Source organism: Triturus cristatus, chromosome 1_1 (assembly GCF_964204655.1).
Source record: "Triturus cristatus chromosome 1_1, aTriCri1.1, whole genome shotgun sequence".
In the NCBI taxonomy this organism is placed as follows: Eukaryota; Metazoa; Chordata; class Amphibia; order Caudata; family Salamandridae; genus Triturus; species Triturus cristatus.
Genome location: NC_140579.1, coordinates 417,127,953 through 417,155,108, shown reverse-complemented (window position 1 = coordinate 417,155,108; position 27,156 = coordinate 417,127,953). Strand labels below are relative to the sequence as shown.

Below are 27,156 nucleotides of genomic sequence, written 5' to 3'. Positions count from 1 at the left end.
AATGGAATCGAAATGGAAAACTGAAAGAATTTTCCACTGAGGGTGCTCCAGTAAATGTGGAAATTAGGGAGCTTCATAACAAATAAGTCTTCCAATATGGCCACCAGAGAAAAAGGAGATCAAATGTAGCGCACATATCACCCAAATGTAGCCAAAGTATGGCCCAATTATAGAAATTTGCAAAACACTTAATTTTTTCGTTTTTTTGCAGTTTTATATAGCACAAGCTTGTCCCCAAGGTATTGGAGTGCTTTACATGAGCATCGGTTACATTACACAAGGACACATTCATTTTGGTTTTAGACATGGGGAGATGAAGTGATTTGCCCAGAATCACAGGATGTCGAGCTGACACTGAAACTTGAACCTGGCTCACTAATTGCAAAGTCTGCAGCTCTAGCCATAACAGCATATCCTCTCCTCTAAGTGTAACATATAATCAAGTGATCAACTGGATAAAAAACAGAGATAACAAATAATTTAAAAGTGCTTTGTCGCTATTTGAAAACTCAGAAAATATGTCTGCATTTAAGTTTTTTAAAGCACTTACCAGAAAAGGAAATGCTTTAGCTATAGCAGTTTTGATTACATCAAGATGACGTCAGGCATGCTAAACTTTTGTAATATATATAGAAGTTAGCAATCTAGATGTTCAATAGAATACTGTTGGGAGCGAGAGTTCAGGGGCATGGACTCAGATAATTGAGGGTAAGGAGGAGGGTGCAGGGGCAACAAGTTGACCATGCTGGGCGGGCAGGAGGGGTAGTAGCAACACAACGGATCATGGAGGGCAAGGGAAAGGGGATCATGGGCAACAAACTAACCATGCAGGACAGGCAAGAGAGTCTTTGGCAATATAACAGAGAATTGAGGGCAAAAGGAAAGGCAGTGGCAGTACAACCATACCTGCCAATGGACCTGATTCAGGCAGGAGACTCCTGATGTTTGTAAGCCCAAAAGTGTTTATTTTATCTGTCTCCTGCCTACAATATCCTCTTTTCAATGTAAGTCAATGGGGAAAATCAATTTACCAGGTTTTGTGTTTCAAAATCTTCCTCTTACCAAGTTCAAAAGTTTGGCAAGTATGGTACATTGGATTATGTAGGGTAGGAGGAATAGGGTAGGGACATGGAATTGGTTAACAGAGGGCAGGATGGAGATGGGAAGGGGCACCAAACTGACCTTACAGGGCAGGTGTCAGAGGTTGCAGCAGCCCAATACACCACAGAAAGCAAGCTGGGTGACAGCGTGGCACAACGGACCATGGAAAGCAATATATACAGTTATACCAGACCATGAAGGGCAGGAAGAAGGAGGCAGGGGCCCGGCAACAGACTGGACAAGGCATGAGGGAGGATATTGGGGTCTGCACATGAAAAACAGAGGGCAGGAGGCAGGAGGGCAGGAAAGGATGACCATGGAGGGCAGGCGGGATGGGCTCTGGAAGCACAACACACCATGGAGGGCAACAGTGAGTCTATATTAGCATACACACAGAAAACAGAGAGAAGGTGGGAGGGGTCAGGGGCATCAAGCTAACCACACATGGCAAGTGGGTGGGTCTTTCGCAGCACAGAAGACTATGTATTTCAAGTGGGAGGGTTAGTGGCAGCACAACAGACATGGAGGGCAAGAGGGATAAGGGAGGGGGCAGGAGCCTACACAAAATACCATGGAGGACAGATGGGAGGGGTAGAAGCTAAACACCGACAAGAAGGGACAGAGGTTGTGGCTTCTCAACAGGCCATGTGCGGCAGGCAGGAGGAGCAGTTGCAGCATAACAGAGAATGGAGGGCAGAAGGGAGTGGTAGCAAAAGGGACCCTGGATGAAGGAAGGGGATAAGGGCAAGGAACTCAGACAGGCAGATTGCAGATGGCAGGGACAGGCTGCAGCCATCTGTCCATGCTTAGAAAGTGGGAGGGGCAGTGGCAGCTCTTCAGAACAATCTGAGTAGATAGGAGAAGCAGTGTCTGTTCCATGGAACATGGTAGTCAAAAAGGAGAGAGCAGGGGCGTGTACACAGACATGGAAGGGCAGGGGGAATAGATTAAGGGCAGCAAGCTAAGCCCAAAGGCTAAGTAGGAGGGCAATGATGGGTCATAGAATTGGGCAACGGAGGGCAGGGGAATGGGCAGGGACATCAAGCTAAATGGAGGGAAGTGGCAGGACATCACACCATGCAGAGCAGGAGGGAGGGGGCTAGTGCATGAACTCAGACAACAGATGGTAGGGAGGAGGTGGAGGGGCAGCCAGCTAACTGTTAAGGGAGGTGGCAACAGCAGTGGCAGAACAACGGCAACACAGGGCTGGGATGAGGGCACAGGGGCTTGGATTTGGGCAATGGAGGGCAAGGAGGGTTGGGGCAGGAGCAGTTATTTTGGGTGAGGGCAGCACAATGCCAGGCCCGGTCCGGCCTTGTGTCCAGCCCCCCTCCCATGCATTGTGTTCTGCATTTAACTTACTGTTAAAAAAACCTAGAAATTCAGACAAAAAAACAAAGGTTATAGGGGCGTTATAGTTAGAAAATAGAATTAATAAAACCAAAGAAATACACAGAAAAAAACAAATGTTATAGGGACGTTATAATTAGGCTCAGATTTCACTTGTACAAAACCAGTGAAATTCAGCAGTTATAGTTAACTATGCTAACGTTCTCTTACGCAATGCAATGCACTGCTACTGGCCTCAAATATTACATCACTCATGACATGGCCTGAGACATCACTGATGACATCTCAAATGACATCACTGGTAGCATCACTGATGACATCGTCCAGTGATTGTGACTGTTTTCTAAAGGTTTTTGAATGTTATCCATATATACTAAGGAACTGCAATGGTTAAATGACTATACTTTGTGTATTACTAATGAGTGATACTATTTCTAACATATATTATGTGAGTAGCTGCCTGACTGTGTGTATCATGTGTGAGTGGATGACTGAGAGGCTGTATAGGTGTGTGTGAGTGGCTGTATGGGTGAATAAGGGGGTGTGTGATTACCTGTATGGGTGAATCCGTGGGTGTGTGAGTAACTGTATGGGTGTGGGAGTGGCTGTGCGAGTGTCAGTATTGGTAATTGGGTGGGTGTATGAGTGGCTGCATGGGTGAGTGAGTGGCTGTGTGAGTGTCTGTATGCACCTGTGAGTGGATATGTGAGCGGCTGTATCAGTGGATAGTGGCTGTGTGACTGATTGTAGTGGTTATTGACTGTGTATGTAAGTGGCAGTATGGGTAACTGAGTGGCAGTTTGGGTGGGTGCTTGGTTAATTGATTGGGTGTGTGAGTGGCTGCATTGGAGAATGAGTGTCTATGTGAGTGGCTGTATGGGTGAGTGAGTACATGTGTGAGTGGTTGTATGAATGAATGAGTGGGTGTTTGAGGGGTTGTATGGGTGAATGAGTGGTTTTGTAGGGAGCCTGTATGGGTGAGTGACTGTGCATGAGTGGTTGGATGGGTGAATATGTGTGTGTGTGTAAGTAACTGTATGGATGAGTGAGTTGATGTGTGAGTAGGTGTATAGGGCATGAGTGGGTATGTAAGTGGCTGTATGGGTGAGTGACTGGGTGTGTGAGTGGTGCTATGGATCAGTGAGTGGGTGTGTGAATGGTTGCATGAGTGTGTGAGTGGGTGTATGAACTTTTGGTGTGTGTGAGTGGTTCTGTGGATGATGTCATGTGAGATGTCATCAGTGATGTCACTGACCATGTAATTAGTGATATATTATGTGAGGTAATAAGCAGAGTATTGTGGGTTGTAAGATATAGTTAGCTCAGCTAACCATAACTGCTGAATTTTACTGGTTTTGTACGAGTGAAATCTGAACCTAACTATAACATCCCTGTAGCATTTGATTTTTTCCGTCAAAATAAAATAAACAAATATAGATAGATAGAAAGATGGATAGATAGATAGATAGATAGATAGATAGACACATATCTTCACGGTATGCAGATATACATACCTTGACAATTTTATGGTAGTAAATGTTTTGGTCATCACTTTTCTTTCAACATGATATTTCTGTCCACGATACTCTGACATTCTGGAAAAGCACAATTCTAACTACAACTTCATCAAAGACATACCAAAGAGTTTATGCAGAGATTAAAATGATTTATTATTTCACAGTTGGATATTTACATTGAAAGCATCAGAAAGCTGGTATTGCATACCCTTTTACAAAAACATTAAGATAACAAAATCTGTATGACATAGAGTTGCACATAGGCTTTCCTGGAGAAACCTCGCACCTAACTTGATCATGTGAAATTCTGCATCACATTTGTAAGTCTTTAACCTAAATTTGCTTAGTTTGAGACTCACTTCTTATCTAAATGTGTATCCTTGATGAAATGGCTGATTGTTCTTTAATGAATATGGAATGTTGGGACAAGATTGCAACACAGTTTCACTTGTAAAAGTATTTGCTCTTAAGTACCTGCTTGAAAGAAGATAATTTGTAATACAGCATGTGTCTGATATTTAACAGAGGCAACATACTTAAGTATGGATAGAGTAGGGGCATTTGTCTACATAAAATGAATACATCATGATTTCCAGTTCATAGATTCCTATTAACACAACTATTTGTTCAGTATCACACTTGCTTATAGCTACTATAGCTTTTGTAATGCTGTATCAAAAAAGGTCTTGTATTCCAAACTGTCTCCGACCACTGGTTAACCGAGTAAGCAAATATGCAAACTTCATGACAAAATTCCTTCAAAAACATTCATTTGAAATACACATTTCAGGCACGTGGAGAGCCACCACCATTGAAATTTAAAGGCAGAAAGATCAATATACATTCTCCGAATACTGTTCAGTTTTATAGTTTAACAACGTTTTTCACCTAAGGTATCAGGGAAAGGAAACTTGAAAGGCAGTGCTTCAATGATAATATTTGACAGGGAAATAACTTGCATGATAGAGGGCATTGAGGTTTATGCAACACATAAGAAAGTTGCTACTGCTCCCAGTCTGTACAGGCTAGTGCATTATTAGGCATTTATTTATTAGCTAAATAGCAGCTTGTGAACTTAAGAGGCTGTATATTTCTTATAATAAGTGGACTACATAAGAAATTAACTAGGTTCAACAAGATCTAATATAATAGATGAGCAATATGCAGAAGTGTTAAGTATGTGAATTGTTGGAATTTTTATTGAGAATATTTATTTGATTACAAAATTGACCCACTGGCAAACACAAAAAGAATCTGAACTAAGATGGCAAATGAATCTGGCAGAAGTAAGAATAAAAAAAATTGTATTTAGTTGAGCAATTCTTGTGCTTATTTCTGATTCAAGATGTAACATAGTTGCTCTATCATCAGTGTACATTTTGAATACCCTAAAATTCGTACATTTCAACCTGTGCTGACTGACTTTAATCTCAATTAATCTAAATAGATGGTGATTAAAATGGAACTGAAGAAACAGCAATTTAGATGTGTTTCCAGTACATCTGCTGAAGGCGCTGATGCTTTGCCAAGTGGATGCCTCAAACATGGTGCTAGCCTTGCAACACGTCAGTGTCTTCAGCTGAGCCACTAATATATAAAAAGAGGGTTTACCCAAAAACTGACCACAGGGGTTGGGAATGGTCCAAATAAACAACAGGGTTACCCCTGACTGGAGTTGTCTAATATTAAAACAATAACAAATCATGTGAAATTAAACAAAAAATGCACAATAGAATAGAGAAGGACAAAAAGAGTACATCAGCAACACAGCAACTTTATTTCATATATTTGTTTCCACAAATATATAATCAAAAAGGCTATACAAATAGGCATCAGAAAATATTTTCAAAATATTAATTTATTTTTTAGTTCTATGTGATTTGTTATTGTTTCAATGTTAGAGTACTACTCCCAGGGGTAGCCTTGTTGATGTATTGATCTTTTCTTTTTAACCATTTCTGTGGCAGCTCCACTGAAGACACCTGGCATCCCTGTCTACCTGGTGGCTACCTTTATGCATAGCAACCAGTCTTCCCAAAGTGATAGTTTGTCCTTGAAAAACAAAAAATAAATGTTCTTGAAACAATCTGAGTTTTCTCCCAACGTGTTGTAGTCGTTGTTTTGCCTCTTGTCCAAGGCTGGCAGACTTTCACTGTCAGCCATGAACAAGAAAAAAAACATATGCCATACCACCCACTCTATATAGGGCAGAAGGTTTGACATGCATGGAGTAAAGTGGCAGACAGCTGAGTCTCCATCCTCAGAAATCGGGGGCTTTGCACACATCTAAACGGATTGACAGCAAGTTTGGTGGACGGGCAACCTGATGTTTTATGGAGGGTTCCCTGCATTAGCCAAATGCTAAATCACGCCCCAAAAAAATAAAGTAAGAAGATGAAGAGAGAAAGAGCGATTTATGGAGGTGAATCGACAGTCTTTATCCTTTGTGCACATTTCATGGTGTATACTGTTGTCCCCTTATTTTACTGATTTATGCCCAGCAAGGAATTTTCATTATAAGCATCTTTCTCTGTTCAATTTCATAAATGAATAACACAATCACATTTTGTCTATATCTGTGAACTTTTAGAAAGTTTAAAATGCAGAAGGAAACACTTTTCCTCAAACATTTGGATCCATTTCAAACACCGTGGTTGTTGATTTCACCTTATTATAATTAAAATAAGAGATTTTTAGGCAGGACCTCATTTGTATATGTTTTGTTTACTTCTGGGAAACCCAGTCTTCTTTCCATGCTTCCTGCTCCTTTTCTAGGAAACTCCCTAACTATATCCGAATCACTAATTCATTCATACTTCCTCCTTTTCCTCTCGCATATAAATGCCATTCTCTTATTTATTAGGTAATCAATTATACATGATGTGCACTTTTTTATTGTATGCCCTTAAGGACTCCCAGCATATTATTTGGTGTATTTCTGCGCCCTCTTTGTGCATTCTTAAATGTGTTGCCACCAGTACACTCACTGTTATCTATGTTTTCTACTCTATTTAGGAGTGGACTCGGCTCAGAAGAGGGTACATGAGTGTGATGTGCTCACCATTTTGCTTCAAGCACTCTAATTATGTCCTGGAGCCCCACTGTTAAGAAAAAGAAAGAAAAGACTCAACAGGAGCACATCTATAGCTTCAGCATGACTTGCCAGAGCTACCTAAATATGTAAAGGATGTAAAACGACGAATGGCACTGATAAAGTACACTTATAAACATGCACTGAAAAGTATTTGAAAACAATAGCTTTGCACGTTTTATTTTTTGACAATGGCTTTACGCGTGACTTCCTTTCAACAAAAATTTCACCTTTCAACATACATACCTTTCTATACTTCTGAATCTAAATGGGGACATATTCAATTTTTCAGATTCAGAAGCTCATGTAAAGCACTGTAAGGAGGAAGCAATGCTTTCCAGCCTATTGACTAGTAGGTTCATTTACTGTTACCATAACAGAGTAATTGTAATGACAAAGTCATTTTAATGAATTCAAATTGAATTGCAATGTCTTCAAATGAAAGAAAGGTTGATAGATATTTTTTGTTTGCTAAAAAAAAACGGAAACGAATGTAGAAATTGGTAAGAAAGTTCAGATTTTTCTATGTGATTGTTCAATACATTTTTTCATATTTGATCTACTCATCACCATCATAGTGCTTCTTTCAAAATTTTGTTAACATTGAATGCCCGACCAAAAATGTATACATTTACATTGAAGTTCCAAACAATGATGCTTGTATGTGTCATATTGAGTAGAAAGTAAGCAAATGCAACCAGCAAACCTGTTAGAATAATATCATACATTATTTGTGTAATTTTCACTGAAATTATAGATTTCAAAATGTTTGATTTCCTACCAATGGGCTTGGTAGTTCACGAGATTAAGTGAAAAGAAATGCAGGTAAGTTTATCGACATGATACCCAGGCTACTGAAGACAGTATGCGGAGTGAGAGCTATGTACAGCTGTATTATAAAAACAGAAGTCTAACTTTAGTAATAGTCTTTGTTTTTGAACTCCAGAGAGAATTCACTTCATTGGTAGTGGCATCAACATTACCATTAAGAGATCAATTTCTCCACTCTTTCCTCAAGAGTTCAATGTCTTTTCCTGCAAAGGATTAGTCCAACCAAGCTGTAGCAGGAGTTAAGCATTTCCTTCTAAACGTGCTATGGCGCAGTAATCTGAAGGAGAATGTTCACACACAGAAATGTTTATTCTCTCAGAATTTGTCACATTGCTTTTCCGTATTCAAATTGTGTCTTCAACTACGTAAGGGTAGTACTGATGAAAGAAAGAACACTTCTTAAAACTCCATGAAAGATAAACTATCTCCTTAAAGGGCCTTTAATGTGTTGACCACTTCCATGTGTTAAATGTATATTTTATGTACATTGTTCCACAGCAACTATCGAGTGACCTGTGAAAGAAAAAAAAAAGATTGTAAGGTTACATGTGGATAACTGAATGGTCTTTAAAATTGAACATTTCAAAATGGTTTGCAAAACCGTTTTCATTCTGATAGCACTTTGTTACTCTTAGCGTACACAAACATGGCTATTTGGGTTCATAAACATTAAACGCCCTTCATGATTCATGTCTTGGTTTAAGAGAGCATACAACACTCAAAATACAGGTTCACAGTAGCTCCTGGCCAACATGGTTTGAGAACTATTTTTATTTCTCCAAGAACGTTGGGCCCTCCATACGATTACATATCATTTTCCTTTCTTTTTTTGACTTCCTGACTTTGGACCATGTAGTAGCATAAACTTTGCAGTTGTATTGGTGATGATTGTGCATTCGAATTACTTTTCTCCATTCCCACTCAAGAATGCATTCTAGTGTTTGTATTTTTCAATATGACAAGCCGGTCCTCAAATGGCTATTGGGTTCTCCTCAAGTTTATGTTGTTCTGTAGAGTGCTTTTACCTTTTACTATATTTTATTTATTAAAAATGCCATCATACATACCATGCCAGTCTTGCTGATACTGTCTTTCAATGTCGTGCCATTTTTTGCCTTGCTGTGTCTGAAAACATTTTTCTTACTGGCATTTTTTCATAACTGCACACCGCTCATCCTGTTATGATTTTCTTCTGGCTCTCTTTTAATTGATGTTGTTATCTCCTACGCCTTCACACTCTCGTTTTTTTATTTTGATCAAAAAAGTGGCATTTTGAGCTTTGATCAATTTTTCCATTTCTGTATGCATAATATTCCGAGAATTATTAAGTGCCCTTTGGTTACTCATTAGGTTTCCCACATCCTCAACATTCTCAGTTCATACATCAATTAATATATCCAAAAGTATTCTTCATAAGGCCATTCCGCTCTGTCAAGGTCAATTTGCACTTTGAAAGTCTAAATTTACAGCACTTTGTGCTTTCCTAAGATGGAGATTCTGTTTTCTCATACACTTTATGTGTACCTGGTGACCAGATGTTATATCACTGAAATGATCGTTTGTTCTGCACCAGATCATATATTGGAAGTTAATGGGAGAGAAAGGATAGACTGCCAAGTGCTCTACAATGAGTAAACAGACCTTGGTAAATACAGTGATAGAATTATGGGTGTTTCTGTTGTATTATACACATGGCCTTTCAACCGACTATGTAGCAACTTTAAATATACATTTTAAATTCTAAAAAATATAAGGGTCGTCTAGGTTTCCCCTTCCAGTAAAGAAGAACTGGGATGAGCAGTGTACATTTAATATCTTCTGAAGTGGCTATCTATATTGGGTTGCCATTTGTTGGAACCATGGTTAGGGAAGATGACAGGTTATTAACTTGTAACTTGCAGGTGGACAGATAAACAATTTATAGTTCAACTGGTTTTAGCAATGGGAGATTGAGTACAACTGCTGGGCTCAATTATATGAGAAGGTGATTTCGAAATGAGTGCAAAGTGTCAACTGGTTTAAAAAGCCAACCGAGTTTTTGTTTACTTGATTGGGAATTCCCTAGGATTAACTCTGAACTCATCTTTGTAATTATTTCCTTACATAAAAAAAATTGCAATAGTTGCCACTTTTCACCTAAAATTCCACCTTTTCTGAAATGCCCCATTCAGCGCACACTATGCTCAGAACTGCTTTAGATTACACAGCCAAACTTTCATCTGCTAAAAAATGCAAGCATATAACTCCAATCCTTAGAAGCTTGCACTTCCTGCCTATTAATGCAAGAATCAAATTTAAATAGGGCTGCCTTTTCTGTAAATTCTTGCATGTGAACGTGTATATCGATCTGGCCCAATTATTCATAATTTCTAGTGCACAAAGAGGAATCAGGAGAAGGACCTCTTGGTGTTTAGAATGCCTAAGGCTGAGAACTTCTAAGCTCAAGAGCTGCACCTGCTTTCTTGAAGTGTCTTCCAGTTGCATAAAGAACCAAATCGTCACTCATGCTCTTCAGAAGACTATATCTGAAATGCTCTTCAGAAGACTATATCTGAAATACACATTAAGACAAATTGGCAAAGCTATTAGGTCTCAACAGTGAAATATATTGACTTTGCCAATTCTTGTTTTCTCCCTAATGGCTCGAGCCATCTTGTAATCATTTTTCCTAATCTAAAAGAAAACCAATATAAGATAGTTACCATGTGTTATAGGTAAAAAAGCCATCTTTTTTTTTTTTGATAATTCTTTTTATTGGCATTTATTAACATAAGCATACATACATCACATTCCGTGGAGATGAGTATGATACATGAGTAGCAGAATAGACCGTCATCAATATAGAGAGCACGTTTGCGTCTTGTTCCGTGGAGATGCGGCCTGTGCTGTAGCAGATCTTTGCCCGTAAAGAAAACTGGGGGGGATAACCAAACTGGGAAGTGCCATGGGGTTCTGAATGATTGGGCCAGGTTTATGTCATAAGTCTGCCATTGCCCACTCGATAATATAGCTGCCTCCCACCTGGGGGGGTGGGCGCGTATGCGATCTGGTGTGGGGAACCGTGAGGTACGTCAGGTGAGCAGGGGTGAACCCAACAGGCCTGAGGGTGGTGTGGAGGGTCACTGGGGGGATCCCCTGCCTTGGGAACCTGTACCGCATGAGGCGGTGCGGTGTCGGGGGTATGTATGTTGGTGACCAGGGCCTCCGGGGTCTGGGATTGTCTGAATTGGTGCAATAGGAGCGCCCATTCTAGAGAGATTGGGACTTTGCGGATACCTTTGGCTTCTTCCTCCCGTATTGCGTCCTCCTCAGCTGCAGCCCATTTAAGAACCGCCCCCACTCATGCCGCAATCGGAGGACCAGTAGGGGACCGCCAGTGCATGGCTATACAGCGTTTGGCCAGTAGGTGGGCTAGGAAAACAAAGCGTATTGGTATCTTGTGTCGCTTCCTCCGCCCCAGTATACCCAGCGCGCATCCCTCCCAGGTAGTCAAGTGGGTCAGCCCGGTGAGATCTCTAAGCGTCGAGTGGATAGATGACCAATAGTTCTGAATGCCCGGGCAGGTCCAGAACATGTGGAAAAAGGCTGCCTCCCCCGCTTGACAACGAGGGCAAAGGAAGGTAGCGTCGGGATAAAAGCGTTGAAGGCGCGCTGGCATTAAGTAGGCCCTATGTAGGATGTGAAACTGTATGTTCTTAAATCGGGCGTTCCTGGATACTTTTTTGGGGAATTCTATCGCCCTGTCCCACTCGCTGTCATGAAATGGTTGTCCTGCTTCCTCCTCCCAAATGGCTCGGAGAGGTACTAGCAGTGGGGGTGTCAGGTCCCCGATCGATTTGTACAACCATGTAATAAGGTGTCGACCCCGTCCCATTCGTAAAATTGTGTGGAGAACTGGGTGTGTGGGAGGCTCCCCCAATGTAAGATCAGAATATGGTCGAAAGTGGCTGAGGAGTTGACGGTGAAGCAGGAACTGGCCTGGGGGCAGATCATAGTCGTCCATAAGCTGCCGGTACGACCGGAGCTGTCCCTCTTTAAACAATATTTCTGCCTCGGCAATGTCTCTAGACGCCCACTCCCGAAGCATGGCGGATGTGAAGAATCCTCCGTGTCTCGGCCAGCCGACTAGTGGTAGTAATGGCGTGTATGGAGGGCAGTGTGGTGCCATGCGGTGTATACGTTGAACGCATTTCCGGGCAATATCTACCTGAAGGGGTTAGGTTCGCGTATGGCGGGAACCCGGCAGAAGCAGGCGACGCAACTCGGGTATGGGCATACATCCCATGGCAGTGCATGTTTCGAGTGTGTATCTCTCCGCCGTCCAGTATGAGAGCCACTGGAGCTGCGACGCCAGGAAGTAGGCTTCGAATGATGGCGCACCGAGCCCCCCTTGCGTCGTGGGTAGTTTTAGCTTGGCCAGCGCAATCCTGTGCCGCCCCTGACCCCATATTAGAGAGCTGAGGAGTGTATCTAAATCTTTGAAAAAGGATCGGGGTGGGATCACTGGGAGATTGGTGAAGTAGTATAGAAGCCGCGGGACCAGTATCATCTTTGCCAGGGCTACCCGACCAATCAGGGCCAACGGGAGGCTCCGCCAGAACCCAATAGAGGATCGTATCCCTGCTAGTGCCCTACGATGGTTACCCTAAAAAATGTCGACTGGGGAATGATATAATCGGATCGAGGTATCGGGGACCTTCTGCCGCCCAATGCAGTTTCCGGTCCCCGATCCAGACATCTTGGGAGGAGGCGCCTGGATGGAGGGGTATACCATCGACTTGTCCCAGTTCACTTTCAAGCCCGAGGCCTCCGCAAACTCTGTCAGGGCGGTCTCGAGCATGGTGAGATCCGCTGTCACATCCTGTATGTAAATGAGGAGGTCGTCTGCATACATGGATACGCAGTGCGTAACGTCCGCTAGTGGGATAGCCCAGGCTTGCCCATCCTTACGGAGCTGGACGGCCAAGGGTTCCACCACGAGCGCAAATAATAAGGGCAAAAGGGGACACCCTTGTCGCGTGCCCCTGTGTATTGCGAATTCCGGGGAGATATAGCGACCAAGGCGGACCCGGGACGTAAGATTTGTGTAGAGCAGGCGAGTGTAGGCTATGAGTGTGGGGCCTAGGCCCGCCCGTCCAAGGACGGAGAAGAGGAACCGCCACGTTAGAGTGTCAAACGCCTTTTCAAGGTACAAGATCAGACACGCCGCGTGAGGAAATCGGTCGCCAATCTGATCCTGGATGTGAAAGAGGCGCCGGATATTATGAGAGGTATTCCTTCCCGGAATGAAACCGCACTGGTCCGGGTGTACTAACGGGCGTATAATTAGTGAGTATCTGTCCGCCAAAATTTTCCCTAGAATTTTGCAGTCGGCTGTGAGTAGTGTGATGGGGTGATAGGAGGCTAGGAGTTGAGGGTCTCGCTCGGGTTTCGGGAATGTCACAATCACCGACGCTCTCATGGAGCCAGGTAGTTCGCCGAGTCTGAGCGCCGAGTCTAATACTGCTGATAGACGAGGGGTCAGCTGTGGGACAAAGGTGGCGTAATATTCAAGTGGGAGCCCGTCAAGGCCAGGGGCCTTGCCGCGGGCCAGTGCTCGTTCAGCGCTTGTAATCTCAGTGGTTTGTATCTTTGCGTCCAACCCCTTCTGGTCTTCAGCAGAGATTTGGGGGAGGGGAAGAGGGTCTAGGAAGTGGTCTACGGCCCCTGGGTCGAGAGATGAGGGAACAGTGTAGACTGCCGAGTAATGTTGATAGAATGCCTGAAGGATCTCGTCCTGGGATTGCACCAGGGTGCCCTGGGGATTTATAATTGCGGTAATAGGCCGGACTTCAGTATCTCGCTTAGCGAGCCATGCCAGAAGTGTGCCCGTCTTGTCACGGTCCTTGTGCATTCGGGTTGCGTATGCCCGAAAGTTGTGACGTCGGAGGCCCACGCACACCGTCTGGTACTCCGATTTGGCGTGGGCCACCTGAGCCACTGTCGCTACCGATTGATCTGCGGCCTTCGTGGCCGCAGCCAGTCGCTGTTCCGCCTTCTCTAGGGCTTGCTCCAAGGTGTGTCTCACCCCGGTTCTGTGCCGAATGCATTCTCCACGGGCTACCACTTTGAAGCCATCCCACTCGACCACGGTTGACGACGCGGTCCCCGTATTATGAGTAAAGTAGTCTTGGATGCTACGTTGGTGTTCGTGTGTGAAGATCTGGTCTGTGAGGTAGTCCCGCGATAATCGCCACGTGGGGACAGGGGGGTGCGGGGGTCGCCACTGGAGGCCGAGAAGGTGTGCATCATGGTCTGAAACTACTCTGCCCAGATAATCCGAGTGACGTATTTGTGGGAGAAGCGTTGCGGTGCATAAGAATCGGTCAAACCGGACTCGCAGGTTGTGAGGAATGGAGTGGAAAGAGTAAATGCGGGCCTGGGGATGGAGCAGTCTCCATGCGTCTGTGAGTGACCAGTGCGCGACCCATGCTTTAAATCGGTCGATTTGTCTGTAGGTGGGGGAATGTGGGAGTGGGGGGTGCGAGCGGTCCAGTCTCGGGTCCAGGATACAGTTGTAGTCCCCTCCTAGTAGCCAGGGTACATGCGTGAATTGGGCCAGAGAGGTTGTGAGTCGGTCCCAGAATTTATCCTGATCGACATTTGGGGCGTATATACTTCCCAAGGGGATAGCCCTCCCATCTAGTAGACCCTCTAGTAGGACGTATCTGCCTTCGTCGTCCACCACCCGTCTAAGTTCCCGAAATGGGGTTCCTGGACAGATCCATATCAGTGCCCCCCGGGCAAACGAGGAGTAGGTCGTGGCGCAGATGAGTCCGCGCCATTTTACTCGTAATTTGCCCACTTCGGTTGAATTAAGGTGGATTTCCTGTAAGCAGAGGATAGATGCTTTCTGTCGTTTTGCATAGGCGTATATCGTGTAGCGCTTACGTGGGCTGTGTAGACCATGTGTGTTGAGTGTGAGTACATTAATGTCTGCGTTGGTCATCAGCCGTGCCATAAATGGTCGGTTCTGTGTGGGGGCTGGGTGAGGTGCCCATTAGATAAATCGTGTAGTGGACCCTCAGGGATGCGCTGCGTCTGAAGGGAGCAGGCAGATGGGGAGCCTGGATAATCGGGTATTCTGTGGTGTGAAACGACATAGCAGGGTGGGACATGTGCGAACCGGGGTTTAAACAACGTGTAGGGGTGTGGGAAACTGTCCCAATACATAGGACTCATCGTTTGGGAAACGGTGTGTCCAAACTTCCTCCCGTAACACGAGGGGGGAGAACTGCTTTATATGATAGGGGGTGACGATATGCGAGTGCGAGGCCGCGCGCTGAGTGGGCATGTAGTAGGATCGGTGCGCGTCAGGAGCAGGGTGTCAGTCCCCGTGTTTGAGAGACAATGGGTGCTAGGTGTACATTACATAAAAGGATACCATGTGGTAGTCTGTATGCCTGAGTTGCCTCATGGCGAAGTAGGAGAGGTCAGTCCATCCAGTAGTCCATCTGCAGTTTGCGGAGTGGCGCCGCCTGGTCTGCCCCCGAGACGGTGCCATCGCTGTCGTTTTCGCCCTCTGATGAGAACAGGTGCGGGGGTCGATCTAAAGAGTCTGAGGGCTGTGTGGTGCGCAGATCGATCACTGCTTGCAGAGCTTCACGTCTTTCTCGCATAATCTGTTCGAGTTCAGGCGAGTCATGGGAGCCGTTCGTTGTTCTGGACTCGATATTGTGGAGTTTCTTGGGCCGCTTCCTGGCGTGGAAAGTTTTGAGAGGTGAGCCCCTTTGCAGATGAGGAGTGGGTGCCCGCGGGCAATGCTGATCTGTCCAGTCTTGCGCGGCTTCCGCGGATGTGAAGAAGAGGGAAGACCCGTTGTAGAGGATCTTGAGGCGGGCCGGAAAGAGCAATGCATATTGAATCTTATTGTCCCGTAGTCTCCGCTTTACCTCCAGGAAGGAAGATCTCTGCTGTTGTACTGCTCGGGCATAATCCGGGAAGATCATGATTTGGTTGTTTTCCACCCGCAATGGCGCCGCCAGTCGCACCGCCCGAAGCACCGCATCCCGATCCTGGAAGTGTAGGAACTTAGCGAGGAGTGGTCGAGGAGCCGCGCCGGGCGGGGGCTTTCGGGCTGGCACTCGGTGAGCCCGCTCTATGGAAAAGAATGTTGTACGGTCTGATGGTGGGGTAAAGGATTTCAGCCACGTGTCCATATAGTCTATGGGGTTTGCACCCTCGACTCCCTCTGGCAGCCCCAGCACTCGGATGTTACAGCGTCTTGAGCGGCCCTCCAAATCCTGTGCTCGTTCCTCCACCGCGGCTAGGCAAGAAAGGACCCGCCTGGAGCGTCTTCTGTTGCTCTTTTAGCATTGGCTGCATTTCCTCAAGTGTCTGTTCCTCTGTATGCACCCGGTCCGCCAGTTTCCGGTGATCATCGCGGAGGAGGTTGACATCTGTCGCCAGGGTACCAAGGCGTTCTTCCATAGACAGACGGGATAGCTCGATGGCGGCGAGGACCTTATCCAGCTTATCCAAGATTGATAGGTCTGTGGAGGGCACCGTGTTGGGGGACCAGGTCGAGGTCCGAGGCATGTTCTCCGGGGCTGTCTCCGGGACCGCTTGAGGCTGCGCAGGCTTTGATTTCCCCATCTTGATTCCACGTGGTATGGAAGGGTCGGTGTCGTCGGTCAGGTCGTAGGAGCCCTCAGTGACGCCAGGGGTCCGCGGAAGGGCAGAAGGCGCAGCAGCGATGGGCCGTGGGGGAGCCGCACAGGGAAGTAGCAGCCCGGGCCGGTATACTGGATCTCCCTCCGCGGGCAGGGCACAGGAGTCGTCCACGTCAGCCACAAAACACCACCAGCAGGGCGCTCCCAGTAACAGGCCACCCTCACGAAGACTCCGCCTGCAGCCGAAGTTATGGGAAATCACTTGCGGCGTTCCCAGGATTGAGGGGGGACACCCCACAGGACTTGAGAACTGACTTCGCGGCCTCCGTATAGGCCAAGCCCTCTCCCAGAGCCCATAGCTGAGGCGAGGCCACTGAAGTCCCTCAGTATATAGGCGACGAGGTCCCGCTGTGAGTGGTGGGGGAGCCCGAGCCCACGGCGCCCTCCCTCAAAGTCGCCGTCTCCCTCGTTCTCCTCAGTGTGTTCCACAGCGTCCGGCACCTTGGGTGTCCTCGTCGGCCACGCCGGGCCTCGTCAGTCTTCTGGGCCCCCTGGGGGGCTCTCAGGCGGCTCGTAGCGGGCAGGCGGCCGGCAGGTCCGTCGAGGGCACAGCAACTCCCTCGGGTATCGCCGGAGAGGCCGTCGCTTTGGCGGTCACAGGAACTAAGGCCTCACCGGCTGCATTGGGAAGGATCCGGCGTCACCCGGGCGGCCATGTTAAGGTCAGGCAGGTTCTGTTCGGGAGGGTCGAAGGGCCTCCAGGTCTCGCCGTTCCCACCGGAGCCCAGCGCTCCCCCAGCCCCTCCCAGAGTCCACCACAAGGGGTACCTGGGGTGTTCGAGGGCTACATCGGGGTCCGCTCACGGCGGGTTCACTGCGTCTGAGATGGTGGGTGCGCCCGGGGTGGCGAAGCCCCTCCGCCTCACGATGTTCCGTGCCGCTCATCTTGGGTCTGTTCCCGGTTTACACCCTCCAGGTGTCAGTGCAGATAAGGCATGATGCGCCGCTGGTCTCAAAGCCTCCCCTCACACCGTCACCCGTTTTGTTGAGAGGAGCTCCGACGCCATCTTGGTTCTCGGGTTGCGGCGTCGGCGGCTGCGGCCGGACAAAGTCCCGTTCTGAAGGCTAGGAATCCGCCCAGGCGTCCGCCGGCATCACACTATCATGCAGCCACCTTCCGACGCCCCCTGCGCCGATGAGCACCCATGAAGATGCTCCATAATGCTTCCGAGAGGCGCCCAGACGCGGAGCCTCAGCAAAGCAGGACCGCCATCGTGGCTTGCTTAGCCACGCCCCCCGTAAAAAAGCCATCTGATAGTGTTTTTTCATAAAATAATTTTAAAAAATTTACAAGATCGCTACCATGCATGCATGCACAAGCATGTGCAGGAGCCATGTAATAATGCTTTTCTTCTATTTTAAGCAAAGTCATCTTGTAAAGGTCTATTTTAGAAAAATCCTTTAAAATAGTTGCCATGTGTAAGCTTGTATGTATGGTAGCTATCTTGGAATGTTTTTCTTTAATATAAAGATTCTGAAAAACCTATTGTGCATGTCCATGCATGCGCACACATGGATAGCCATCTTGGAATGGTTTAAAAGGCATTATAATATGGCTGCCCACCAATAGAGAAGTCAATGTCATGAGGATCATGAGGGCCAGGGGAGAAAGTGACCATAGAGGTGGCTCATCTTTTAATAAACAGAGTGGCAAGTGAAATGAGTAGCAGCAGAAGGACACAGAGAGTGGGAGAGAAATAGTTCCTCAGGCAATTTAAGGACTGATGCCAGCGGGGAAGGGTATACTCATAAAAAAAACACAGTGAAATATAAGTGCTCATTGGGTCTCCACCAGAAGAGGGAGAAAAGCCATTGAGTCAGGAGCAAATATTAGAAAAGTCTGGCTTTGCAATACTTCATTCATAAACCTCCTTAAGTTGAAATACTGCTACCACGCAGACTGCAATATAGAAAGACATTGTTTAAAGTTTATGTTGAATGGTGGATCTTATTTTATACTGTATGTCATTTTATGCAATATATTCAGCTCTATCGATGTTGGTAACCACCATGGCAATTAGGCACACCCTTTATTTACATATTAGTATGGCCTGCTTAGAGTCATATTAAGTCACTCTCTTCCTTGTCTGGGGCACCATCAGCCTAACGTCTTAACCAGGTCTTTCACATGTTTCCAACAGCCGCAAAATTCACTATACACATCATTTACTTTGGTTTCTCTGGGCAAATGCTTCATAAAATAAACATACTTAGATTAAACCATTTTCTCAATAATATATCACGCTGCTCCCCCAACATTACACCTTTTCCCTTCGTCACATTGATTCTTCCACTGAGACACTTCTCACAATTTATATCAAGAATTCTTCCACAATACCCCTGCCTACCCATTCCAAAATGGCCACCACACAGGTTTGCACAAGAACCCCACCTAGTAAACCATACTAACCCTTTTGCCACAAACCCTAATCTAGCTTGCATGAAAAAACGTGCAATTGGAACGTTATGCCTTGTATCAGAACCACCATCTTCAATTGCCACTTTGCCATGATTTTAATATCACCCCTCGCCAGCCAGTGCCCTAAGTGCATTAAAATATGTCTGCCACTGTTTTTCTCACCCACCTGGCACGAGTTTGCATTGCTCGCTTGGAACAGTATAGCTCAACGTCATTCTGATGAATAGAAATGACTCACAAGCATTTTATGTTTGGTTCTTTTGTCCCCATTATATCCTCGTATTCTTCTTTACCTTTTGGTTTCATATTTATGTGTCTGTTATTTCTGTACATCCTTAAGGAAGTCCCTAGGCCTGTGAGCCACAAGGGATTAAACACATGTTGGCTGTTTTTGTGAACATCGTACCTCCTAAAATAAGAAATACTACAACAATAAATGACAAGAAGAATTCTGTTAACATGTAAATACAGTGACTATGCCTGCACTTATTTATCCAAGCTGAGAGGGTTAGATATTTATATGTGATGGTTCTTCATGAAAATCAGATGGAGGATAGAGAGTACTTATTGTGAATAGGGGTGGTGTAGCACTTTAATAACTTCGGTTGAAATAGGGAACATTTGAGGAGATATGCGTGGGCGTCTTTTTCCCAGAGGAAGGTAGAATCTTCAAGAAAATCTGATAACGAAAGTGGTGACTTGATCAGCGCTCTAATCAGGCATACAACCCTTTTTGCTGCCTGGTTGGCGGTATTCATAGTATATTCTCATCATTGAGTCATTGGAAGCAGAAGGAGAGTACTTTATTCAGTAAAAGAAATTGCATTCAGGAGATTCATTATGGATAAAGGCAACCCTACCAGTTTGCTGTGTTTCAGTGAGATGTAGGCTCTGCATTTAAAAACCTTAATCAATTTTGCTTTTGGATCTGCTAATTTTTCCCTTGCTGTGGCATGAATCTCTCAAGTGGAGTCTCACTTACTGAAATGCTTCCTCAAAATTCGTTTGGTGCCGCAACCTCCAGTGCCTAACGTTTAGTATGGTGTCACCTGTCTGCAGGCAGCTAAGATAGAAGTCTCTGAGCTGGTGTGCAGTAATACATGTAAACATACCGTACACCTGTAGGTTGACTGAAGAAGGCTTCTGTTTTTTATTCAGACTGTCAATGGCACACAGGTAGACCTTTGGCATCTGAGGCACAGTGTAAGAGAGTAGGATCTGCACTTATGTTGCCCCCACTTTTTTTCTGATGTATACACTGGTTTCTGGCTATATTCAGGCTGGGTCCCTGCTAATCAGGTCCATAGTCTCTCTGTTCTCTCTAAACGACTTGGAGTGCATATTAGATGCACTAGTGATTGGTTACTGTGGTGCCTTATGAGCCCCTAGTATATGGTACCTTAGGTACCAAGGGCATAGGTACTTTACAGGCCTACCAGGGGCTGAAGCATGTATTATGCCAGTCCTGGGAAGCAGACTAAATCTGACACTTCAGGCCTGCTACTGCAGCCTGGGTGAGGTAGTGTTAGCACTCCTCACTGAGGTATAGGTTCCTATATCTCACCATACACACACATATAAACCTATCAGTTATCCCTATGGCAGGCCAAATCAATCCTGAGGGCAGGGGGCTTGGTTTACAATGTGAGGGGGTGCTTCTGCCTGAGCAGGGCCCCTCTGCAGCTGGCAGGGTCTATTCCCTGTGGCTGTTTGTGGATGCGGTTAAACCATATACTGTTAAGTGTATTATAACCTCCCGGTTAATGCTAACTATGAAATGACTGCATCAAAACATGTTGTGTTTGGTGTCATACAACTTGGAATCATACCCCCACATCAGTCCATGATGTGGGAGCATGATCCCACCCTTCTAGAGGGGATGACATGCACCTACTGTGGTAACACGGTAGAAATCTGAAAGAGCACTGGCATCACAAAATGGATGCCTCCTGCTGCTGACCGAAACTCACAGTGGAGGAAGCCCAACAATAGGCATCCTGTCACAGGTAGGTGTCACCGCCTTCCAGACAGATAATTTAATGTAAGTTATATTTATATATTCACATATATTTGAGTTACAGTTCCACAAAATGTTGCATTATTACATGAAAGCAAATTACACAAATTTTGCACAACCCCTATTTCTGAGCGCAGCAAACATTTTCACACTGGTAGGGAGCTCTAGACCAAATTGGTGAGAGTCTCAGATAAATAAACATATTCAACTCCATTAAAGAATTCGGCTAAGGTAAATCTGACATTAGATCTGAATTTCAGATTCAAGAAATAGTAATGGAAGAATAGAAATGTATACAAAGTATCGACATTGGTCCTTGTATAATGTGCAATTCAAAAGTTATATGTCAACACAGTTTAGAGATAAAGTGCACAATATGGAAAATTGATAAATATAATTCACTTTATGCAAAAGGAAAGGAGCCTTCCCTTTTAGTAAGTAGATGAATTATAAGGTCTCATCCTCATTCTATGTCAGGCAACAGGTGACTTAGAATGTGTGTGAGAAGTTAGCCTGGCATATGCTGGTCTCTAGTTATAGTGGCCACCTTGCACCAGTCCAATTCGACTATGGTAGATAGGTTTAAGACAACCTTTTAAAGAAAGCTATCCTAGTGGTAGCTGTGGAGAGCAGCCTTCAGGCTAAGTCTCAGAGGAATGTAAAGCAGCTTGTTATACCTTATAATCTCTTGAATTACAAAATGAAAGGACACCACACAGGTATATATATATATATAAAATATATATGTATTTATTTCTAGACACACTCTACTAATCTCTTTATGAGATTAGAAGCCAGGAACACATTAAAATATTAACGTTTCACAACAAGTTAAGCACAAATATGGCTGGGGCCCTAGGGGTGTACCAGACCATATACTAAAAAAGAGGTTTAGGAAAGTCGACTTGCAAAATGACAAGGCCTAGGGCCTGTAGAATCGCTTGGGCTTCACGAATGCAGTGATAGCAGGTAAGTAACAGACCCACGGGAGATGTGTGCAGTGTGAGAACACGGATGCAGGTTCCCTATTGATTACAAAGGAGCAAGTCGCGGTTTGATTTTTAAGGTTTTAGGGTACTTCGAGGAAGTCTACAAGCAAGCCACTTACAAGGTAAGTCATTCGAGGGCCAACACACACCAGGGCACTGGAGTGCACGAGTTACCTCACCCAGGGAAGCCGGGTGCATAGGTGTCGGGTCTCGTCACTGTTTTCTATGGAGACCAAAGAAGACTTGCTGCTTGCGCCGACTGAAGAAGTGTCCGGTGGAATCCAAGTCTGACAGCAGATGATCTTAGATTAGCTCTAGGAGCTTAGGGGTCTGAATCATGGGGTAAGTCAATTACAGTGTCTGAGTCAGATGATAAAAATCAAGATGACCTGGACTCTGTGGTTGAAGGGCCAGATCCACAGGGATCTGAAAAGGACAGAGGAATTCTCCCTAAGAGAGCTGACAGAGTGGAGGAGAGCCATAGGTCCCCTTCAAGGGAATCTGACCACTCATATCACTCTGGAAGGGAATCTGTCCAGCAGAGGAACTTATACCTTTCTAGAAGAGAGACCTCCTCTGAAAGAATGTACAAACTGCTGCAGTAAGAGGAAGCAAGAGTTGCCCTCAAGGCCAAGCAGTTGGCTTTAGATAGAGAAGCCTTTGAGCTCCAGAGAGCTTCTAGAAAAGGGGGATTAGAACCCCCTGGTAGCAACAACAGTGCCCACTTCTGGGGCTGCAGGGACTTCGGACTCTGGCAGGAGCAGGAAAGTTTGCGACCCTTGATTCAAGTTTTTGGTGCCTGCCAAGCAGGGGAGTCACTCCTTGACTCCAAGCGAGATTCTTCCGTCTTCCAAAGGTAGTGGAACGTCGAAGGACCAGGATTCTTCTTGTAAAGCGTCATCCAGGGTTATCTAACTTGCAATGGCAAGGTGTACCTATCTTATAGTAAAAGAAAGGGAGGGACTAGCTCCATGACCACTCCTCTAGGAGGGTCAGGGGGGTGGATGGTTACACCCACTCCCCTTTATCCAGTTTCGCGCCAGAGCAGGGGCAGGTAGCCCCTGAACCGGTTTGAGCTGGCATATGCACAGAGGAGCCTACTGCTCCCCCAGTGCAGGACTTCAAAGCACTCTAGGAGTGCACCCATCCAGCCCCAATACACTAAACCCTGTCTGGGAGGTGACCACACCGCCCTGTGACAGGATGCCTATTGTTGGGCCTCCTCCACTGTGAGTTTCGGTCATCAGCAGGAGTGCAGCCCAGTGTCTGTGACTGGTGGCATCCATTTTGTGATGCCAGGGCTCTTCAGGATTCTACCGTGTTTCCACAGTGGGTACATGTCTATCCCTCTAGAAGGGTGGGATCATACTCCAACATCAGTTACTGGTGTGGGGGTATGATTCCAAAGGGTTTGACACCAAACACGACATGTTTTGATGCAGCCATCCCAGAGTTAGCATTTACCGCGAGGTTATAATGCACTTAAGAGTATATGGTTTGACCGCATTCATAAACAGCCACAGGGAATAGACTGAGAACTGCAGAGGGGCCGTGCTCAGGCAGAGGCACCCCATCACATGGAAACCAAGCACCCTGCCCTCAGGATTGACAGGGCCTGCCTTAGGGCTGACTGATAGGTTTAAATGTATGTGCAGGGAGAGACATAGTGAACCTATATCTCAGTGAGGAGTGCTAACACTACCTCCCCAGGCTGCAGTAGCAGGCCTGTGGTGTCAAATTTAGTCTGCTTCCCAGGGGTGGCATAATACATGCTTCAGTCCCTGGTAGTCCTGTGAAGTACCTATGCTCTTGGTACCTAAGGTACCATAAACTAAGGGCTCATAAGGTACCACAGTATCCAATCACTAGTGCACCTAATATGCACTCCAAGTTGTTTAGAGAGAACAGAGAGGCTGGGGCCCTGATTAGCAGGGTCCCAGCCAGACTATAGCCAGAAACCAGTGTAAACATCAGAAACAAGCATTTGCAATGCAATAGGTCTCGCATGAGTGAACGTGTGAGCTATTGGCTTTGCTAATGATAATGCAATAGCTCAAACGTTCAGTAATGCAAAAGCGCTTGCATTGCAAGTGGGTTTTTTCTATATATTTATGTTTTAAGCAATTGCGGCACCAGCGCTGATCGCTTAAAAAAGACTTAGGGGTGTGTTAACAGAACCCTAGCAAAGAAGAGCAAATAAAACCGGAAAACAGTGCTGTGCAAAATAGATGTTAGGATACCAAACATCCTAAACTTGGGGCTGGCTATTGGCTGTTATTACACTAAAAGCCACTGTAGACATCGTACCACCACGACTGCAACTTTCTGCCTCACTCTTTCCTGACCCGTTGCCTGTTGTTTTGGGACAACAGCTGACACATTTATATAGAGTATTTTCAGTTTTTTGTAAAGCGCTAAATGTCTTTTTCAAGTCCCTCAAAGTGGTGGATCATTGATGCCGCGTTCGCTGGTGGCAGTGGGAATGTTAAACGTGTTTAGCAGCTTTCATCTGAATTTTGCGATTGCGTTCCTTTTTTAGCACAATCTCAATTTTAACCAGCACACTCTTTTCTAATGATTAGAAGCACACTTAATCATTAGTCACCTTTGTTAAACGCCTCAAGTTTGCACAGTGAACTCATTATTCCCTGGAGAACAACTCAGGACGATCTAAGATGCACACTTCATAGTGCGGTGGTATTAATTGCATCGCTTGCAAGCGGGTGATGCACATAGTCATAATGAATGAAATAAAATATGTATAACTCCGTGAGCTTATGTGAAAGACTAAACAGTCTGAAAAAAAGAGAGGGAGTAACAGAGTGAGAGAGAGAGTGATTGATTACAATATAAAGGAGAATAAGAGAACGTATTTACCCGCCTTTGTTTTTGCCCGAAATCTGCGTGTACCAAACAAACTCTTCCCTCTGAGCCTCCCACTGCCTCGCTGATAAATCAAAGTGCCGACGCTATGCGCTTAAGAAGGACCTCGAGTGCTGCAGGTTTGGAGGTGTCGGTTCCTTAAAACACTGTGACTGGATCCCTGGACAGCGCAATCACTGGCCTGCGCACGCCCAGATGAGTAACTGACCTGGCCCATGGGAAGACTGGCAGCCGCTGACCTGTGGACATTAGAGGGTGCCTGCTGGGCAGGCCCCTGGTGAGGGTGGACGGTCCTGTTGTGGGCGTACTCCATCTGAGTACGAGGGTGAGAGGGGAAACTGTCCTGATGTGATCGTCGGCACAGTACACAAAGTGCAAGGGTTGGCTCACTTGAGTCCCGTTCTGTCCGGTCACTGAGGCTGCTGACCAATGAGGAAGTGCTGCTGGACTGCCTGAGCCATCCTCTCCGCCTGCGGTGTGTGTCGCCCAGAGTTGTCAGGCGGATGATCAAAGGAGGTCCCTGCGTGGGAGACCCCCAGCCCAATGGCCATTTCTGTAGCAGTCTTGGGGCTTACAAAATTAAAGTAAAAGTGCGCATGGTGCGCTGAAAATAAAACAAGCTTGTGACTCTTTGCGGACGTTACGAGAGACAGAAAAAGAATGGCTTTAATAAACAAGAAAGAATGAGTGGTGTGCGGCAAAGCCGCAAAAGCGAAAGCATTTGTAACCTGACACAAGACATATGGCAGGCTGCGCGCGCTGCTGACTTTGGAGCTGGAGAACAGGGTTCGAGCCTCGGCGTGTGCTGCATTATTTAATTATTTAAAAATAAACAGCGATCTTGGAGGGGAGGGTGGGGAGAGATAAATTAAAAAAATAATACACATGGAGGGGGAGACAGATACAATTAAAAAAAAACACGGTTGAGAGCGACAAATGCAGCATCTGAAACCAAATACAACAAACGGTGCGAGAAGGTGGCTCAACAAGAACGCTGCTGTTTTTGGAGCAGGAAAACAGGGTTCGATCCTCAGCATGGGCTGCGTCATTTAAGTGTGATTTTAATATGAATAAATTGAAAGGCGCACGGCCTCCGTATCCACCTCCTTGCTTAGGGAGTGGGAGGGGTCATGGCGACTGGCTGTGTAACAAGAGTAGGCGGCTGGAGCAGCCGAGCCTGCGCGGCTCACTGTACAGGCTGGAAGACCTCAGCATACTGAGAACAACAAGGAGCGAGGGGCGCGAACCCGGCGCCATGGAAAAAAAAAAAAGTAGTGCCTACATTTAAAGATGCCTCCCTGCAGCGCAATTTAACAGTAGTTGATCGATGCTGCTTCCGCCAGAAACGGAAGAAAACGGAAATGACGTGACGGACCACCAGCCAACAAAGAGCACGTTAAGAAGAGCAATGACCGATTTCACCAATGGTAAGTGAGGAAGTAAAGAGAAATGCAATGGGTGGAGTTTAACTAGCAATGCTGATTACTTAATGCCTCGTAGAGGCAGCGCATGCGCTGCCCTATGCGAGACCTAAAAAAGTGGGGGCAACATAAGGTCAGATCCTACTCTCCTACAAAGCTAAAAAGCTAGCTTTAGTGTGGTGCGTTGTTACCATCCTCTTATATTGCAACTGGTTGAATCACTGATTCTACCAACACCGGTGCTGTTAAAATCCGTCTCAAAAAGTACCATTGTGAAAGTGAGCTATTGAAATATATGAAGGCAGATCATTAACCAGAGTACTTTTATCGTTCCTTTTCCTAAAGATTTGAAAAATAGGAATCAATAGTGAATTTTTATTGTAGCCTCTTCCTTAACAATAAAGGCTATATAATTTAAAAAGTGAGAGTGTATATGTCAATTTGCTTCCTTTATTTAAACTTTAAAGAAGCAGAGGCTGCATTCCTAATATTGCCAAAGATAATTGATCACGTCATTTCATGTACAGTAGACAGTATCAGTGGCAGTAGGTATCCACCGAGAGTAACTTTCAGCTAGAAATGGTTCTTGGTGCTGAAAAGATGTACTGTTCCTTATGAAATATGAATTGAGAGAAAGACTGATACATTCAAAGCAGATTAGGTTGTATGCTCTTCAACATGTAAAAGTATCAAGTAGGCTATTCACCACTCCCTTATGGGTTTTGGTGCAATGATTCACAGCTACCAGTTAGCACAATATGCTGCACAGTGGTGCTCATTGCTTGAGCACGGGCAATACCACCCTCTCTTCATTATGGTGTAAAGG

The 27,156-nt window shown here is 45.6% G+C and overlaps 1 protein-coding gene across 1 annotated transcript in view; it reads right to left on the bottom strand.

Moving 5' to 3' along the window:
- Positions 1-7,932: 7,932 nt before the first annotated feature.
- The window catches only part of LOC146870342 (chemokine-like protein TAFA-2), a 141,043-nt gene continuing 121,819 nt past the window's right edge, over positions 7,933-27,156 (bottom strand). Inside the window, exon 4 of the mRNA XM_085642841.1 lies at positions 7,933-8,403. Coding sequence (XP_085498967.1) covers positions 8,392-8,403 — 12 coding nt within the window. The 3' untranslated portion in view covers positions 7,933-8,391. The remainder of the gene's footprint in view (positions 8,404-27,156) is intronic.